This window comes from Bombus vancouverensis, chromosome 14 (genome assembly GCF_051014615.1).
Source record: "Bombus vancouverensis nearcticus chromosome 14, iyBomVanc1_principal, whole genome shotgun sequence".
Classification (NCBI taxonomy): domain Eukaryota; kingdom Metazoa; phylum Arthropoda; class Insecta; order Hymenoptera; family Apidae; genus Bombus; species Bombus vancouverensis.
The window spans coordinates 5,237,900-5,256,785 of NC_134924.1; the positions used below are offsets into that span (position 1 = coordinate 5,237,900).

The 18,886-nt window shown below is 37.7% G+C and overlaps 1 protein-coding gene across 3 annotated transcripts in view; it reads right to left on the bottom strand.

Moving 5' to 3' along the window:
- The window catches only part of Myo81F (unconventional myosin 81F), a 51,031-nt gene that overhangs the window by 6,263 nt on the left and 25,882 nt on the right, over nt 1-18,886 (bottom strand). For 2 of the 3 annotated variants that reach the window (XR_013059989.1, XM_033339036.2), the window contains exons 4-15: nt 9,661-9,913; nt 7,809-8,143; nt 6,707-7,189; nt 5,257-6,157; nt 4,924-5,176; nt 4,757-4,792; nt 3,471-4,533; nt 2,808-3,397; nt 2,496-2,685; nt 964-2,410; nt 603-880; nt 70-519 (exon numbers count right to left, since the gene is read on the bottom strand). Coding sequence is in view for 2 of the 3 variants with exons in the window: in XM_033339036.2 (XP_033194927.1) it covers nt 70-519; nt 603-880; nt 964-2,410; nt 2,496-2,685; nt 2,808-3,397; nt 3,471-4,533; nt 4,757-4,792; nt 4,924-5,176; nt 5,257-6,157; nt 6,707-7,189; nt 7,809-8,143; nt 9,661-9,913 (6,279 nt within the window). In the remaining variant the exon portion in view is untranslated. The remainder of the gene's footprint in view (nt 1-69; nt 520-602; nt 881-963; nt 2,411-2,495; nt 2,686-2,807; nt 3,398-3,470; nt 4,534-4,756; nt 4,793-4,923; nt 5,177-5,256; nt 6,158-6,706; nt 7,190-7,808; nt 8,144-9,660; nt 9,914-18,886) is intronic. The other variant, XM_033339037.2, reaches the window with a different exon arrangement.

An 18,886-nucleotide genomic window follows, 5' to 3' on the forward strand; every position in this document is an offset into this window, starting at 1 on the left:
CTAAAAATAATTATTATTCAATATAAAATTTGTGCATTATAATATAAATTCTTAAACAAAAAGAATTACCTGAGATGTCGTAAGGATAACTTTGCTCTGCTTCTTATCAGTACCAGTGATAATCATCAAACAACTAACAGCTGGACTATAACTGAGAATACTGCTATATTCGTAGGTACAGAGAGTGTTTCTGGAACGATGCTCCAAAAGGTGAAGACCTTGCTGGTCGACGGCCAACCACAGAACACGTGGCCAATTCGAAGTAAATGATTGCATGACATCGAATATCGTGGCCCTATGAAGCGGCCACGATTGAATTAAATTCAGGAACGCCTTCTTCGCTTCGGGCGGTGTCATTCCTCGTAGTGATTGATGGTGTTGAAGTACTCCTTCAATGCATAAACTTGGAACCAGTCTTGGTGGAAGGCAGTGACTTGATATAGTTCGGTAATCGTGATCCGATACAGCGTCTTCACAATCACCTAGTTCTAATTGTGCTTGTAACGCTGTCAGCATCATCTAAAAACAGATTATAAATTTAGATAATCTATACCATAATTTATTGGATTTTAACGGATAATAAAAAAAGAATAATTATTTACAGCTTCTTTCTCAGTAATAGGAAATCGATCAGCACGTAAATCATGCAGTACTTGATGATAAAGTAACTCTTTCTCCACCGGATCATCGAGATTCATGTACTGATCAAGGAACAAATGTTTCTTAAATAAGAAGAAATGATGTGCGTGCTTTCTTTGCGATTGATTCTGTTGTGCGTTCGCCGTTCTGTAACGCTCCCATTTCGACATCACATCGGCAATCTTTTCTTCTGGTATCAATGCTCTTTCGGTCGGTCCTAAGACTTCATAAATGGCATAACCTATAAATCCCAATTAAATTATAAATATTTACAAGCCATTTAACAATTAAAAGAAATAACAAATTTAATTTAACTTCGATTACCCATGGCAGTTTCTTCTAAACCAATCTTAGTCTTGATAATCTCCATAACGTCTCTAGCTGTTGCTGAAGGATGAAATTCAACAGCATGATATTGTCCATCCATGAAATGGAATCTCGCATAAATAGGCCTGCGATTAATCGTGCACATTATTTCTTCTCTGCTCGGCGGCCATTGTCTTCTTCTCGTGCCCTGCGTCTTGTAAAGGCACTTTTCAGCAAATCTGGCGTATTTTCCCTCCTCCGTAACGTAATCACTAGCGCATCGTTTCAAATGCGCTATCAGATACTTTCGAATTACTTTCTGTGGAGGTAGAATAACTGAACAGGCCAAAGAAAGCAACGCCCAATGCCTGAGATTGACTCGACTATTAGGATCAGGGTGATCTGTCGTTTGTTTAATCAATTGAAGATACAGTTCACCTAAGAGATTCTCCTTTCTTATACAACGTTCCATCACGGTTTGTATCAAGTTTACGTGTTCATCTTCTACCCTACGAACCGTATCTCCGTTTTGTCCTAATCCAGCGTAAGTTAAAATTAATTGGAATACACTAAGAGCCATCTGTTCATCCGGATCGGGTAGTTTTGAGAGACTCTGAGGTATAGTTTGTCTGCTGAATGCCCAATAGGCATAAGGAAATCCTTTATAGGTTTCACCATGATCAGTCGCGCTACCATGTTCTTGCCTAAGTTTCTCTATCTTGTGCTTAGACAATCTTCGCAAAGTGTTTCTTAGAAAACCACCACCAGAGTCTTGAGGTTTTCTTAATATCTCCGCGTCCACTAGTGTTCTTCGGCAATTGACTAAGTTATGATAGAGCCTAATACGATCCTCGTTGGTAATACACTTGAGCTTCTTAGTAGGAACCTCGTTTTCCGTGATCCAGCCTGCCAATGCTGGACAGTAACTAACGATCAGACTACCTATCTCGTTCTTCTGTGGCGTTTCAAAAACAAAACACTTGTGCGAGCTGTCGGGATTGTGACGTAGAAGAGACAGTGTTATGAAAGAGTCACTTGGGTCTAGCATGATGCTTTCCACATCCTGATAACGATACTCCGATAAGACAAATTTATCATCCGGCTTGATCAGCATCAATCCATCGCAGTTTATACCCAAGATTAGTTGATTGCCATACGACCAATAACCACGATAAGTTACGTTGAACATAGTCGTACCGTAGAGAGGGTATTGCATCACGCAAGATAAATACAACACCTTGGCTGCCAATTCTTTCCGACCGGCGCCATACTGTCTGTGTGCCTGCGCTATGATTGGCACCCAAACATCGTCGCCTCGAGCACGGCTGATTCGATAAGGCAAAAAACTATCCACCTCGCTGTAGTAATCCAGCCGATCGTTATCTTTTGGATCGCCCAAGGCGACTTGCGCTTGTAAGCCCGCCAACTGGAGCGCGACCTTTTCTGATACCGGGAAATCGTCGCACTGAAAAAATGACAAAAGAGAGAATAGGACGTTTACAAGAAACAAGATAAGATCAATAATTTGATTTTTTCCCTCTCTAGTTTACCTTCACAACGTTATATACAGCTTGAGCGTACAGCATGTTCACCTCGACGGGATCTTGGGATATTTCTCGGGTATTTCGGAAAAGCCTTCGTTTGAAAACGAATCGATTATCGCCACTCCCTAAAGTAGCATTATTTCCACGACGAAGTGTTGAAAATGTTGATTGTGCTGTGTTTAATTTGCATTGTTTCCTGAAAAAAGTAAAATATAATAAGACAAGTTATCAATGTAAAATTAAGTATGATGAACTTTGATATAACTGCATAAATATTCGTAGTTTATTAATCGATAATAGTAATCAATGAAAATTTACATTTCCCAAGCAGCTATAACATCATATAGATAATCATGCGCTCGAACATGTTCTTCGCCATCCGGTCTACTTTGGTAAATTGCCCAACCTTCTAAAGACCTGAGACCCAATTTTTCACCTAACTTAGCAACAGCATCGGAAGCAGTATCAGTTGGATGCACATCGATTGCTTTAGTTCTTCCATCCAAAAAGAAGAATCGACAAACTATCGTGCCTAGTCGCCTCATAGCCGCAATCTCTACCGTCGACGGTGGATGTTGTCTACAGGAAACTTTCATATTTTTACAATTATCCACGCACCACTGAACGTATTGCCGTAGTTTGCCCTCGAGAGCCAAATTCTTTCGCAAGAAAGACACGAAATACTTGTACAGTAGTTTACTAGGTTGAAAAGCAACTATAGCCAAACAGAGCAATAACCAGACTCGTTCAGCCCATTCTGGGTTAGGATTGTTAGTTGCTTGTCGCATACATTGGACGAAAATTTCATCTCTTAATTCTTCACGCTCAATACCATAACCTATTATACTTTGAATAGTTGCAATTTCCTGATCTAGTTTCATCTCTCCTCTTATATACTTACAAAGATCCTAAAGATTAAGAAAAAATATTACTTTCAATATTAATTAACAAAGAAAATAATCTGTACAAATAATTACTTACCCTGAAGACAGAACAAGCCACATTAACGTTATCAGGGTCGTACATATGAATGTGAGAATTCGGTATAGTAGAACCTTTGTAGTAGGTAACCATTTCGTACTTTGGGATGAATTCTACGCTTTTGCCACGTGATTTTCTAGTGAGCGTAGCCATGATTGTACCCTCGGGAGATCTTTCGTGGCTATTGAAATAATTTTGCGCAAATTCTACGATATCATGATAAGTAACTTCGTTATCAGGCTCCTTCTTGTCCTCCAATTCTTGAAGTTTACGCTCCACTCTGCATTTGCGTCTCTGTTCTCTCTCCACAGGTGGTTGTTGAGATTGCTGCACCTGCTGTTGTTGTTGATCATGACCATTCTGTTGCTGTTGTGGTACCGGTTGGTGGTGATTATGGTGCAATAAATGGAGACTATTTGAGTTTCTAGATTCTGGTCTCGATGGAGGGCTACCAGCAATCGGTTCTTTAATGACTTTGTTATTTGGTGCAGGTGGAGGTGAACCACAGGATTCACCGTTAACTAATGATCCAGAATTTCCATTGACCAAAATTGGACTGCTAGGACTGTTCTCTTCACGAGGTAAAACGGACTCGTAGATAGGCTCTCCATTATCAATAGAGGAGTCGCCACCATTCATCGTCAAAGCTGTAGCAGGAGGTGGCGGAGGTGGAGGAGGTTCAGTGGGCTCTGGAAGACTCGGCTGACCGAGTTTGCCAGTGTTTGGACAAGGTATCCTTTGCTGTTGCTGCTGCTGCTGTGATGATTGTTGCAATGGCGAGGTAGCTTCTTGCCCATTTGGAGTATTTGCTTTAGATTCCGCTTTTGAATTTAACTCCATTTCTTGCTGAATTACAGTCTCTAGTTCCACATCGAGGTCTTCGACCAATGCATCCATTTGTTCACCGATTTCTTCAATTATCTGATTACCCTTCGTCGATTGCACGTCAGATAAAAATGAAAATAGATTGTCCAAGTCTACAGACTGCAAATCTGAGGCAGCCATTTTAGAATTCATTTGCTCCGCCATCTGCGACAATGCAGCGATCTCTTCTTGCGCTTTTCTGTAAAATGGAATAGCACATATATGAAAATACTGAAATACAATTCAATGCAAGTATTTTAATTTCTTAAGCGCACAAATTAGCCAGGTGCCGGTGTATGTGTGTGTATTTTGTGGTACTACGCTGCATCTATGTTAAAAGCAATTATTCTTAGTGAATTCTCGTCATGCCGTAAGGATTTTTAATTCGCCATTCGAACTACCGACACGTCATACGAACTTACCCGGGTTCCATCCCGACAATACCATTGTACTGTGCGCTATAAAGGACACAAATGGACATACTATTAACACACAAACGAACAACAGTCCTATATGATCGTCACGGCAGTTTGTATACTGGAATAGACGTCCTTTTATCATACAGTTTCAAGATAATATATCGTTATACCTTTGACTTTCTTCCAGAGCCTTCTTATCCTCCATCAATCTTCTCTCCTCTTCCAATCTCTCCCTCTTCCTCATCTCTTCGTCTACTCGTCTCATTTCTCTCAAAGCAGCCGCAACCTCCCTTGCGAATACGCCACGCAGATGACTCTGTATCACAATGGCTGCTCTTCGTTTTCTGATGAACATTATTCTCAGTTTCCAGCCTCGGTATGCATGTTGCACTTTCAGTGCAGCGTCTCTCACGCGTTTATACTCTGGGAAAATTCAAATTCTCTTTAGTTCAAAAATAAGATAAGAAATATATTATGAAAAATTAAAATTGAAAATAACTTACCTCGTCGAACTACGTAGCCTCTCCATATTTTCTGTATCATCATAGCGTTACTGGTAACCATTTGATTTCTACAATCTTCCAGTGGCTCGTGTACATAACTTCTTAAAAACACTTTAGTTTTGCCTATTTGCCATTCAGTTTCAGGGATACCCTGACTACTGATTAAGCACCTAACAGCCTCTTTCTCGTTATAAGAACGTGATAAACGTGCTTTATCTAAACAACGATATCTCGCTATAAAGTCGTGGAAGGGCATGTGTATAGGAAAGCCTTCCTTCCTGATTCTAATAATATCTAACATGCCTAAATATTTCAGCTGGTCCAGAACCAGCTTCTCGTCATAGTGATTCGACACTTTTTGCATATTTGGCTTGATGCATCTAGCGTACCAGGGTGTGGTAGCTTGAAGAACATCGACCAGAGCCTGCAACTGATGTCTGAAGGAATCACAGAGGGTTGGTTTTCCCTTGGATGTTCCACGAGACATGGTAGTTGCATTTCCACTTGCACGAGCTACCGTGCATCCCAGAAGATCCTGATAAACTGTGATTTCTTGAACAAATTCATTTGTGCTCCTAGACATGAAATCGAAGAACACATCTTGTTGTACATCTCGATTCTTATCGACAAATCCTTCGACTGCGTAAGTAACGCATCCAGCATAGTGTTTCACTCCAAATTCTTTCTCCCATTTTCGCCTATCGTCCCCTTTCACGTAGCAAGGATGATTCTCGAATTCTGCATGCAAATTGGTCAGGTAAGCTAGGTCCGAGCCTTTCGGCATATGGCACTGCTCGGTCAGTAATTTAAGAACACATCGTGGAGGTTTCTCGATTAATTCCAGGCACATGGTGTTGTCAGTGAAGGTGATATGGGAGTATTGGATCTCTTCCTGTCGATACTGAAATTCAAAACGTTTCACGTGTTACGACAGCCGACATGGAAGGACAAGTGTCAACTAGTCAACTTTGCAACCAGTTTATTTTTATCATTAACCCTCGACTATATTCAGGTGAAGTGTTAATGACAATGTATTACATGCATTTGAGTAGATAACTTGAAACTAGGTAACATGTATAATATATCTTTGTGGTGTATTACTAAGTATTACATGAAAAAATATAGAAGTATTCAATTCAATTAATACAGAAAGACGACTGGCATCTAGTGAAGTTTGGAACTAGTTAATTTTAAACCCTACAGAAACTCACGTTCTCAGAAACCTACATCTAATATATCTTCAGTTTATTGTTAAATATTACAGATAAAAAATTGCTAAGAATTCAACTGAATTATCTTACTGCACCTTTGACATCGAGGTCAATACAATGTTACCTTAACGGTTACGTAACAAACCCATTATCTCACCCTATCATGTGACACGATCGTTAATCGTGTCACACAGCTGACTAAGTATATAGGAAAACAAGAAAGCTTAGAAACGACTTACTAGTTCCTGTTCCAGCGCGAACACGTAGTGATTGAAAAACTTATGCAGCTTCTCGTTCGTGTAATTGATACACAGTTGCTCGAAGCTGTTGACGGCAAAGTTCTCGAAGCCAAATATATCCAAAACACCAAGAAATCTCGAGCTGTCCTGGCCAGGATTCGTGCAATTGTTTATATGATTGATTAACCAGGCGAACGTTCTCGAGTACAATGCTTTTGCCATCGCATGCCTGTTTTCACGGGCTTCTTGAACCTTCAATGGTATCTCGGTGATATTTCCGCGGACATTTATCTGTCGTATAAGCACCACTTTGGTGAGATCCTCAACCTGCAGCCCGAGCAAAGGAGCAACCGTACCAACGATGTCAAGGTCTTCTTTAGTTAGTTCGCATCTTTCGCCGTCCACGTCCTCGAAGCTCAAATTCCCCAACCAAAGAATGGCAGACAGGACTCTGAAAATACCCTCGCACATTTCCGGCGCGACCTACAAAAACGAAAGTGCCAGTCAGTCGCGGCTAAGGATAAAATAAGTCCTCGTTACTGAAGCAATTTATAGAGGGAAGAAGGAGAAATGAAATAACAAAAAGAAATATTATAAGGGAAGCTATTACACGTATTTTATGGTTTTAGGATGTTCTTTAGTTATTCAAATATTTAAATTGTTATAGCAATCAGAAAAAATGACGATAATACAGTTATAAATGCAATAATAAGAAAAACGAAAATTAAATTATTACAGTCATAAAAATAAGAGATGTACTAATTATGTATTTTAACGGAAAACAAACATTTAATAAATATTTGAACTGATTACTTTGTTTGAAAGTAATTGTTCTAATTATTTGTTTGACTAATAGAACAAAACATCAAAGAATTCTAGACTGTTATGATAAATTTTCTATTGCTCATATTATAAATAAATATTCTATCATTAATAACGAGTAAGAAATAATTTTCTGACAGACTGAACATAAATTCTATTCTGAGAGAATTAAGCAGAGAAATTCTTAACATTTCATCTATATGGAACTGTTTGTACAAACTATTAACACCAATAAATCATATCCTTTGATGATACCACCCTGTGTGTACCGACTAATTACCTGTAGCACGTTAAACGCAAGCCTAAGAGCATCGAGTTTCTTGCAGTCGGAGATTCCATCGATCTTCACACAACCAGACTGATTCAAATACTTGTAGTGGCTTGCTGGCATCAGTTTATATTGTTCCGCGAATTCCTCGTCTCTGGTTCCAGCTTCGACCAGCTGATAGAACACATGGTAATTCCTTTCTCCGCTACTTTGAAAAGTTATACGGCTCTGCTCAAGCAAGTAATCTTGGATGATACAGCCCTTGATCATCCACTTACTGTCGAAGCACACCTGCATAAACTTGCCAAACCGGGAGCTGTTGTCGTTCCTTACTGTCTTCGCGTTTCCTGTATAATATTTTTTGAAAATGAAAATAATTATATTCTCGTAAAGAAAGACTATAATATATAATATATAAATACAATATAAATAAATATAAATATAATATAATATATAATATAATATATATAATATATAAAATATAATATAATATATAAATATAAATATAATATATAATATATAAAGACATTATAGGATAATTATTTAATATATTAAATTTTGGATGATTTTAGTCTGTAGTTCCAAAATATTAAATTTCATAAATTATCAAATTTAGAATAATCACATTATGTAGTTTTGAATGATTAAACTCTGTAAAATATTAAATATAGGATAATCATATTTTGTGGTATTAAAATACTAAACTTGATAAAATGTCAAATTTAGGACAATTTTCATATACCCATTGTGAAGAGCGATTAAAGAAAAGATAAGAATTTTAAAAAATAAATAAACATGAAATATATATAGTGAAATAATTATTTGTAAATTTTTAATCAGTATGAGACAGTTATAGGAGAAAGTCTAGTCTTTTAATATTGATAGAATAAAACGCGACGACAGAAAACATTTTCACAACGAAGCAGGTATTCCTGCAGTGTTTGGTAGCGCATTTTGCCGAGATACAAAAGTAAACGGTACAATTTTTATGATACCCCCTTAAATCTTTTGCCTCTCGTGACCCAGTTTCTACCCCTCGCGCTTTTACATTTCACACCTGACTCGATCTCGGCCTCTTGACTCCGAGTAATGAATCCCCTTTATTTTTAAATGCCATTAGGAATAACGTTCATCGATCCATTTCATAAAAGTCTTCCCGTTTCTATTTTCGAGCGTTGCCTTTGGAACAAGAGAAAACCTCGAGAAAAAAGGCTTGCCTTTTCTTCGGCGACTTTTATGAAAAGTGTCCAGCAAACAATTTCGCGACAAATCTATGCTTTCAACGAAGCCCTTCCATTTCTTTTTATTTGAAATCATTTTCAAAGTTTCCAATTGAAAGAAAGTAAAACATGTAATTTTTTCTTAATTACTGGAAATAATATTTAATAACCAACGACTGAGAAATTTCTTGAGAAAAGTGCTTCTAAGAGGAAAAATTGCGACAGAATTGTTAATTCTGATTTTGTAATATTCGTAATAATTGAGAAATTCCATAATAATTCGTGTAATATTTCCTTTTCTCCAGATTAACTCCTCAATTAATAAATAATTCTAACTTCTATAATGTTGTTTGTATTTTGCAATTGATATTTTGTAACTGGTTATTTTTAAATTTTACAAAGATCCTGGGATATTAATTAGTTTTAATAATAGTTTTAATATAAGGTAACTTTCCATTATTAACAAAAAAAAAAAAAAAGAAAAGAGAGATGTAATTAGCTTTTAATTATTTTTATAAGAGACAAAACTTTCGTGTTGGCGTGACAGGCGAAAAATTCCTGGAAAATTAAGGACAGGCTGTAAACTGTTAGAAAATATAATCAACGGCGACGAAACTAGTTATTAAGGGGAATAAGTTAATTACCGAAAGCTTCGAGGATGGTGTTCGCCTCTAGAATTTGTTGTTCCACCCACGTGTCCACATTGCTGGTCACCGAGCAAAGGTATTGCAAGATGAATTTCGTGGTTTCCGTCTTGCCAGCGCCACTTTCTCCCGATATCACGCAGGATTGATTGCTCTCCGTGTCCTGGAGAGACCTGTACGCTGCTTCCGCCAACGCGAATACGTGTGGCTCCAGGGAGCCCATCTTCTGTCCATGATATCGATTCACGTACTCCTACAAATCAAAAATTTCAATATGATTTAACGAAGACTAAACTTTCCTTTTCCAATAAAAATTTTATCGTTTTCAATAAAACAGAATCAACTGTGTTATTCGTAAAAAAAAAGATGCTGCATTTTTACAAACAGCAAAATTTTATAAATTTATTTGCATACGTTTTTATTAAATAATTATTTTTTTGAAAGGATTACTTTAACCTTGTATCTGTTATGTTAGAGATAGGATTCTTTGAATAAATCTATCACACCGTTCTGAGCTGAAAAACCTTTATTGCACTTTCTTACATGGTCTAGGGATAAAAACAAAAGAACATCTTAAACCTATCGATTACATCTATCGATTATATCTAGAACTATCTTCTAGTTACTATTTATTGTAACTAGCGCGTCTGCATATGGATGGCGAGCGCGAACTCACGTTGTCATTTTCAACATGTTATTTGTATAAAACAGTGTAAAATTGGTTGGACTTTTACAGAGTCTGGGAGAAACAGCAATGCCATCTTTAGTTTTACAATGTTATTACGACAGTTGGAATAGTTTGGGGTGGTGCGTGATGAGGTAGGGGAAGGAAGACGTACGTAGACAACTCTATTTCCGGCGTGGAAGAACTTTGGTCGACTTGTCAATAAGACTATCTATCTGAGCTTAAAATGTACATGTCATATCCACGAAGGATGCATACGTACTGTATGTAACAGTCGATGTACAAACAAGAACTTGTCACAATGGCGAAAAGATGTAAATTTTAACGTTGCAAGGTTATTTAAAGATCAATACTGCGGTCATAGTTTTAGTTAAGATACAGCGGATAAAAATCAAACAGTGCAATTTTGAAAAATACAATTTGCTACATTTAACAAATATTTTATACTTCTACATTCGTCAGATATTTATGACAAAAATTAGTTTGCAAAAGTATACGCAACATCCAAATTACAATATTTTTATATTTCATTAATTCTGCTTATAGAAATATAAATTTACATAAAAATCCGTAACGCGGTCGCCATTATTTTATCTAGCTTCGACGTACAAAAAATCTCAGTACACAAATTACTTGAATTCCAATTACTTTAATTATAAATGTCCTTTCTTCATGGCAAAAAATCTGCGATATAGTTCATTAGCCTTAATTACCGTTTGGAACGCATCGGACACGACAAACAGATTCCGATGATCCAATAGAAGGTTTGAATTAAGAGCGATAGCTGGGCTCTGGACAACCCTGGTAACCCGATTAATTGCAAACGTCATTTGATAGGACATTCCACGACCGAGTTCCATTCGGCCCCTTTCATTTGCTGGTTCCCTTGGGAGACCATATCACGGTTCTAAAAGGTATGTACATCAATAGTTCGATTTCAAACGGATCACAGATTAACGCTTCGCCTTTACGTGGCTCGTAAAATGTTCCCTACTGTGCTCGTGAAATCTACTTTATTTAACGCTTCCACTATAATACAATTTTTTCTTAAATGCAATTTATAAATTTAATATACGATACTGTCGTTTTTTTTTTTTTTAATAAAGATTAAAAAATCTAATTACCAAACAAGAAGGTAAAAAACTAACTACTAAACCAAAAAGGTAGTAAAATTCTACATTAACATACAAGTTTATATTGAATTTACTTCCTGTGGTTTATTAATATTTATCTTCGTTATAAAATGAAATTGCGTTCTAAGTTAATATTAGTCTATAATCGAAAAATCTAAAAAGGGCCAGATTACCGTTCACGTTAACTATATTCTACCGACGTCGACATTAATGCCAGCTTCGTGAAACCTCACTTAGCAAAAGAAAAAAGTAATGTATTCATTATACAAAAGACCGGAAGTGTTTTATAATTTTTTAACAAGGGAAACTTTGCTCGTTAGACGGGTTTCGATTCGACCTGTGCACCGATGCATTATGCACACAGCACCTTAGCTGGTCGTGCGGTTGCAGCCAGTCCCGAACGAAGTAGTGCAACCCAGTTTCGTGTCAGACACGTCCTCTGCGCAACTGCGAACGCAGGGAGAGCGTTAATCCACTAACCCTTGGCGGCTCGTGAAAATTCATCGAAACGCTTGATCCATTTCCATGAAACCGCCGACGAGAACACTTGGGTCGTATGGCCCCCGCTGCATATGTACACACGTGTACCTGGTATATGCACCTTAACGAAAGGGCCGAGTTTACAACGTTTCGAGAATTCCATCTAAATTGGAGTGTCGCGTCGGATCCTTGCAATTTACTTTATCTTTCTGCCAGGAGAGGGAAGACGCGTCGAGATTTCGGTTGCAGTGTTACCGAGCGTTTCAAAGATGCATGCGCCACTTCAGGGAATGAACATAAAGAGGGGAAAAGATTATTGTGCGAGCACCACTGTATGCACCGGGAAATTTACGTAATTGGATTGCTCCGTAAATGTTGATCTTTGCGAAAATTAGCTAAGATAAAAGTCACGTCGTTCTGTGACGCATCAGAACGAAGAAATAAGTTTCTTCTCCTTTATTACTTGAATTATGCTACTTCCCTTTCTTCCTTTTTCTAGGTACTGTAGTTTTATGATAGGATGTATGAATTATATTGGAAGACATCTAATTAAGAGGCTTGTTGTTATGCCACGTTATTGGCTCTTTACATGTAGTTACATATAGTTACATGTAGCTCCTCCGTAAATAGAGGATATATACAGTCAGTCACAAAAATCTATATACGCGTATCATTGAGTTCTTTGCATTCGATATTTAGATTATAATAAATATTTAAATTGTAAAAGTGAAGATTATACTATATATCATGAAAATCAGTTTGAAAGCTCTATCAATAAGGCAATAGTGTTTATTACAATATTTTAATTCCAATTTATGTAATCTTTTGTATACATCTTTTATTGTCAGAATCGTTAAAAATTTTTGCTTTCTCAAAATTTCTTTTTCAACTTCTTTTTCTCTTTCTTGTACATATTCCACAGAATGCTTTCCTAGACGACAGAAATTATTCTAGGAACATCGTTATTGGCTATATTCGAAAAGGAATTATCTTTGGCCGTGTTTACACTGTAGATAAACTTACGCCACGGGCTCTAAGTTCTTGAGAAAATAAATGGCCTCCGGTAAAAATAGCGCAGTGCAACGAATTCCAGGTGGCTGTCATACGGAAGATGCATAGACGTATCTTATCTCCTCCTTTCAAGGAATACATCTGGCATGCGTGGACATACGAACTGTTAAGCTCTCCTACATATTTCCTTATCGGTGATTGTTTTGTATTTTGGGAGCTTCAATTTTCAGCATGCTGCTGTTATTAAAACGATGTTTGGATTGCTCTTACCGGACTATCTAACTTTTATTGCGATATTGGCTGGTTGGAATCGGCACACCTGCCGCCGAAAATGAAATTTTTTGAAATACGATTGCCATCCATCTGTTTTCCCAATCTGCGTAATATTTCACCAAACATATAACGTAGCTCATACTCGCGTACAGGGAGTTTCAAAACGATACGCAATCACTCATTAGACATTCTTTCTACGTCATTAAAAATCACTCTCTGCAACTTCTCAAAAAAGTTCTCCTCTTTGTAGTTAGAGTGAAAGAAAACGACTGTTTCACGCCTGTACATAATAACGAGAAAAGAAAGAAGGAAAGAAAGGCGCAGAAAGCGAAGCAGCTATGCGCATCGCGAATGTTTTGACTCCGAGAGTGTAACAGGGGAGCGAAGAGCTCGTGTCCCCGTTTATTCCTGCAGCTGCGACTGCAAAATCAGCGCACGGTTCGCCGACTAGAGGCTGTGGCTCGTGTCAGGACATCGGCACCGGGGATCGTACTTACGACCCCTCTTCTTCGTCGGTGTCGTTGTCCGACCGTGCGCGCAAAGACGAATGGCAAAACGAGGTTACGTCGAACCTAGGGTAAAAACGGGACTGTTTTCCATGGCTCGTTCCTTTACTGGGTCGTTAATTAAGGTTATAATACACACGAAGTCCAACAGGATCAATTAAAGGCGTTCGATGCTCCTCTTGTATCGATGATGAGAATAACACGGGCAAAGTCTAGGGATTTTCCCTAAGTTTGTTGACGCACGCTGATTGGTCCATTGATAACGTCATAAATAACTCGTGAAGAGGTTATACGAGGAGTTTGTATGGACCTATATCGTCGATGGAATGAAAATGTAACACAGGAGGTGAGTTCATCTCTGGATGATTAGAATTTTATTTATACGATTTGAAGAATTACAGATACTAGAATTCTAGTTAAACGTAGAAATGTTATAGGTACTAACAACTGAGGCATAACAGAGGAATTGAGTTTACTTTTGTGACATTAGAATGTTACTTGTATAGGCTCTGCAACTACAATTGGGTGCATGAAAGTTACAAGTATCAGAACTGTATTTAAACGTAAAGGGGTTATAGGCACTGAAATTATGGATAAATGCAACCACAAGTTACAGGTACTAGAATCATAGCCAAATGTAAAAATTTTAAAACAACGTGACATTGGTGTTTTAGGGATGGAAGACAACAGCAGAGGATACATCGCTTTCTTATTTGCATGGGAACCAAACGAAACCTAACGAGTCATCGGTCACGTGAGCAAAGCCCATTCTTCGGAAGAAAGAATGAGACGGTTCCAGAGAAATGGGGGACGCTTCGTTTTTTCCAACGAACAAAACCACAGCCGGTAAAACGGCGTAAAATAGAGAGCCCTAGAGGAAAATGGAGCGATCTAACAACCTGCAGCAGGTCAGCCTTGACTGATCGTTAATGACGACACACTGGCGGTCCAGTTACCTGAATGATTGTCTTTGACGTGAACCAGTACGGTTGATTACTTCGAAATACACGGATCGATCGTCCGTGCAATACTATAGGAGAAACAGAGGAAGATATATATGCATGTATATAGAAGCTATGGGTGATGCGGAATGTGCAACGACGAGATAAAAATGTTTCATCTCTCTGGCATGCCATATACTGCAAACGAGGGAATATCGAGATGCTCCAGTTCCTTTTGTTTCTGGAGAGACGCGGCTGATAAAGAGCGTTCTTTGACCCGAGAAATCTGGTATTACGTGATGCTAAATACCGTTAATACCGTTCTTCCTTCGATTTGCTTATAATTTGTCGTGTTTGTTCTTGAATAATGGCATTTTAAATCTTATTTTCTGCAATCTTTCGAAAATTGTATTGTTTGTCCTTCTCGCGAACTGCATTTCTTCGTTTATTTGAAATACATTGTAAGCGTTGAATATGCGAAAGGTAATAAAATTAAGTAGGAGCAGTTAAAAAGACCAAATATTTGAAAATTATCCATATTAATAACCGTTGAAATATAACATTTATTTGATGAGAACAGGATTATGGTATTTCAGACTCGTTTAAGACTCTTACAATACATATGATTATGTACAGATGCAACACGGTGCGAATAAAATAATGGAATTATCTACATGACGTATACTGGCGATATATGTGCACTTATTATGCACGTACGGTACTGGCCAATCTCAATCTATTGCTTTATTAACTGACCGTCATATCTCAAATTTGTCTGACCTTTAAGTCTGTTTCACTAACAGACCACACGTTGAGATCTTAATTCATGTTTCCTGCTTGCAATTTTACAATTATGTAAATTGATCTTTGTATTTCGAATTTTCATCCTAGCTGCAATGAACAACACGCGTTTCATTATTTTATGAACGAATCGCTGTAACCAAATTGTTCCATCGTTCCTTAAAAGATTTTTTTCAGGATAGGAGTACGATATTCGCGAAGAATAAAATGATAAATAATATAATAATTTTATTATTTCATAATCGAGTATGATGCAAGTTTGCTATGATTTATAAGTGACAGCGGAAATTACGCTGGTCCAAGAGCCACAGCGGATCTATCGCGATGGTCGACGATTAATCAGAGCACGACACCGTTTCACGAGCAGAACTGATATTCGATTACCACAAAATTATCCTTACATGCTGAGACCGTTGAGACTTGCTAACTGTGTTTCCAAGTTCCTATTACGAGTTAGGTTAACGATTATGACAAGTGGATTAATAGGTATAATTCCCGTCGATTGGAAAACAATGAGCTGCACGTTTTGCAAATTGTGGACACTGTGGAAATTATAAATTATTAAGCATGTAAAACTTTCCTACCAGGGAAGATCTTCCTTTTCAATTTCAATTACTATGATTTGTATTCTATGGAAAGGAAGAATAGAAAGAAAGTAAAGTAAGAAAATATTACGAGTTTGTAAATTATTTTTTCGTGAGGATAAGATTCAAGCCTGTGGTCAATTTCCAAAACAAGGCTTAACTTTTAAGAGCGGTGGGGCATAGCCGTGGTCAATTAATAAAGCAACAGACTAAATCAATATTTGCAGGAGCAAGGTTCAACGAATTGGATTGTAACGAGAAATCACCACTCTAACTAATCATAAGAAAGGTAAATAATGCTATAGTCGCAATTCTTGCCGAAAAAATTCCCTATACACCATAAAAATCGATGGAATGGACGTTGCCCATTTTTTCCCCATATCTTTCATGAGTGAACGATTATTCTAGATGCATGACATTGGTGTTCGATTTTCAATGCACACATTCAATTTCAAGCAGAAATCGGTAATAGATTCATGAGGATCGACACGTGTACCCGGGCATTGTCGCCGACGAGAGGAAAGGACGTGGCTCCAAAGGCTCCAGGGTAACCACGACGAGTCTCCGAATCCGATGTGCGCTCCAGCCCGATCAATAACACGGGGCGTGCACCACAGCGAGCCACCCTTTTCCTTCTTGCCAGCCAGGGGTCCTTTGGTACCCCGACTGACCTTCGAAATTACCGATCTATTCTCACGATCCTTTGTATTTTCTCTTTTAATTACCTTTTTTCTTATCGATTTCTCATTAAAAATTGTTTAACGTTCAGAAGCTGTCGTTAAAAGAAATCAGCTCTCGTTAATTCTATTATGAGCGAAATTTTACTTAAATATGTCTGTTTCTTATTTCACAGATAATTCATCAAATCTCCTACGATTAGACCTACAATTAGCCTATCTGCTCATTTGTAAGGAGACCTACTTAATTGAACTGTACTCTATTAGTGCTAATGTAACGAAGTTTACTTCGTCAAAAGAGATCAGCTGTCGATAACTCTATCGTAATGAAAGTTTCGTACAAATGTACGATATATATGGCTTATTTTAGAGATAAATAGGAGATAAAACAGTCCTCATTAGCATTGTGTTCGATGTTACATGGAAAATGAAAACATTATTATTTGCATAACATGATCATAATAGAATAACGATGTTAATAACTATCATTATCGAGTGATAATGTTAAAATGAGATACATATGAGCGTGAACTTTCAGCCACGATAGCCTTTAACGATTGAATATTCTGAACAATATGTGACTTGAAATTTCCCTCATAAGTGATGCCAACGCCCTGTTAGGTTCTAGAAACGCTATAGATATTAGGACATACGAACCTTTTCATACGATTGAACTGTTACTATCAGCGAAACATTACAAGTCACAACTTATTGATATATTAATAGATTCTCTTATATTGTAGGAAAAACAGATTCGATGATAAAACAAATAAAATTGTTTAGTTTCTAATTTATATTTCATTTCATAAATTGCCGTGACGGCTAATGGGCAAAATATTTGATTTTATTACGCATTACCGAGAGTACTACCGAGAGAAGTCATTTTTCAAGACCTTTTTAAAACGCGGTACTCGCTTGGTATGTGCAGCGCGAGTTCATAAAGTCAAAGGAACGCGATCGAAGTAGAGACACGGGTTACAGCATCAAAGCGGTTTTTCCCGCGAACTTATTACCTACATGCACAGCCAGTCTGTAAAAACCAGCCGAACTTGAAGCGCACAGAAAGACACTGTTTTAAATCTCTCTAGGAAATTATTTCAACCAAACAAAGGAAATTAGCTAGTAAGTTAAAAGATATTAAACAAGCAAAAAATCTTGCCCATTCTTTAGCACAGGAAAAGATAACAACCAAAAGAATCTATTTAGCGAACTACTTGTCAAATATTTTAAAGAAATGATAATAATAATCTAGAAAAGTTACACAACGCGAACAGATCAAAACTTACAAAAATATACGAGCGTATAAAACGAATAAAAGATAGAAAAATGAGAAAAAGAGAAATTCTATATTCGGCGATAAAAATAAGATTAAAAAAGTCGTTCGAGCTTGACCAGGTGGAAAGGTTTAAACCGCTGGCTCGGAGCAAATTCTATTGTGCCGTGGCTTTTTCTTTATTGCTTTAATTCCATTTAATCGCCCAGCCCTTTCATATTTTTTACTTTTTTTCCTTGACGAAGCCACACGTCAGTCGAAGGGTCGAATGCCGTTCGAGGACTGTTTCACTGTCGGCGACCCGTATTTACGTACGAAGTGGCTGCCACTCGATCCCGAAATAAGTCCTCGCGCGCAGCCTGCACCCTAATTCAACCAGGCTGATACGCGCGTTAACGCCGCCGATGGTTTTAAGCTCGATGCTTGCACGCCTCGAAATAGAGATTAAAGCTACGCACACCATAGGGGAAAAAAGAGAAAAGTGCAACGCCAGACGATTATCGAGAACACGCCAGGACACCAGGGACCGTGTCTCTCAGCCTCTTGGACCAGATAGGAAACACTTTGCCGTTGTGCTTGCGAAAATGCTTTTTAAATGGCCTCTAAAAGTGTTTTCGAAGGTGTTTTCGGAGATGACGCGAGACGATATGGGTAATCTTATCTTATTGGGAGCCCGAAGAATATTATTGCAGCATGAAAATGGAAAATGGTTTGAAACTTCCACCGTCGATGGATCTCGTCGTAAATAGGATCTGCAGTGTTCATACATAATAAAAATATGCTTTAATTACAATTAAACAAACTTTGTATCTATATTTATATCTGCAGGCTGAACGTCGATAATCAAGAAGGAAAGAATAGG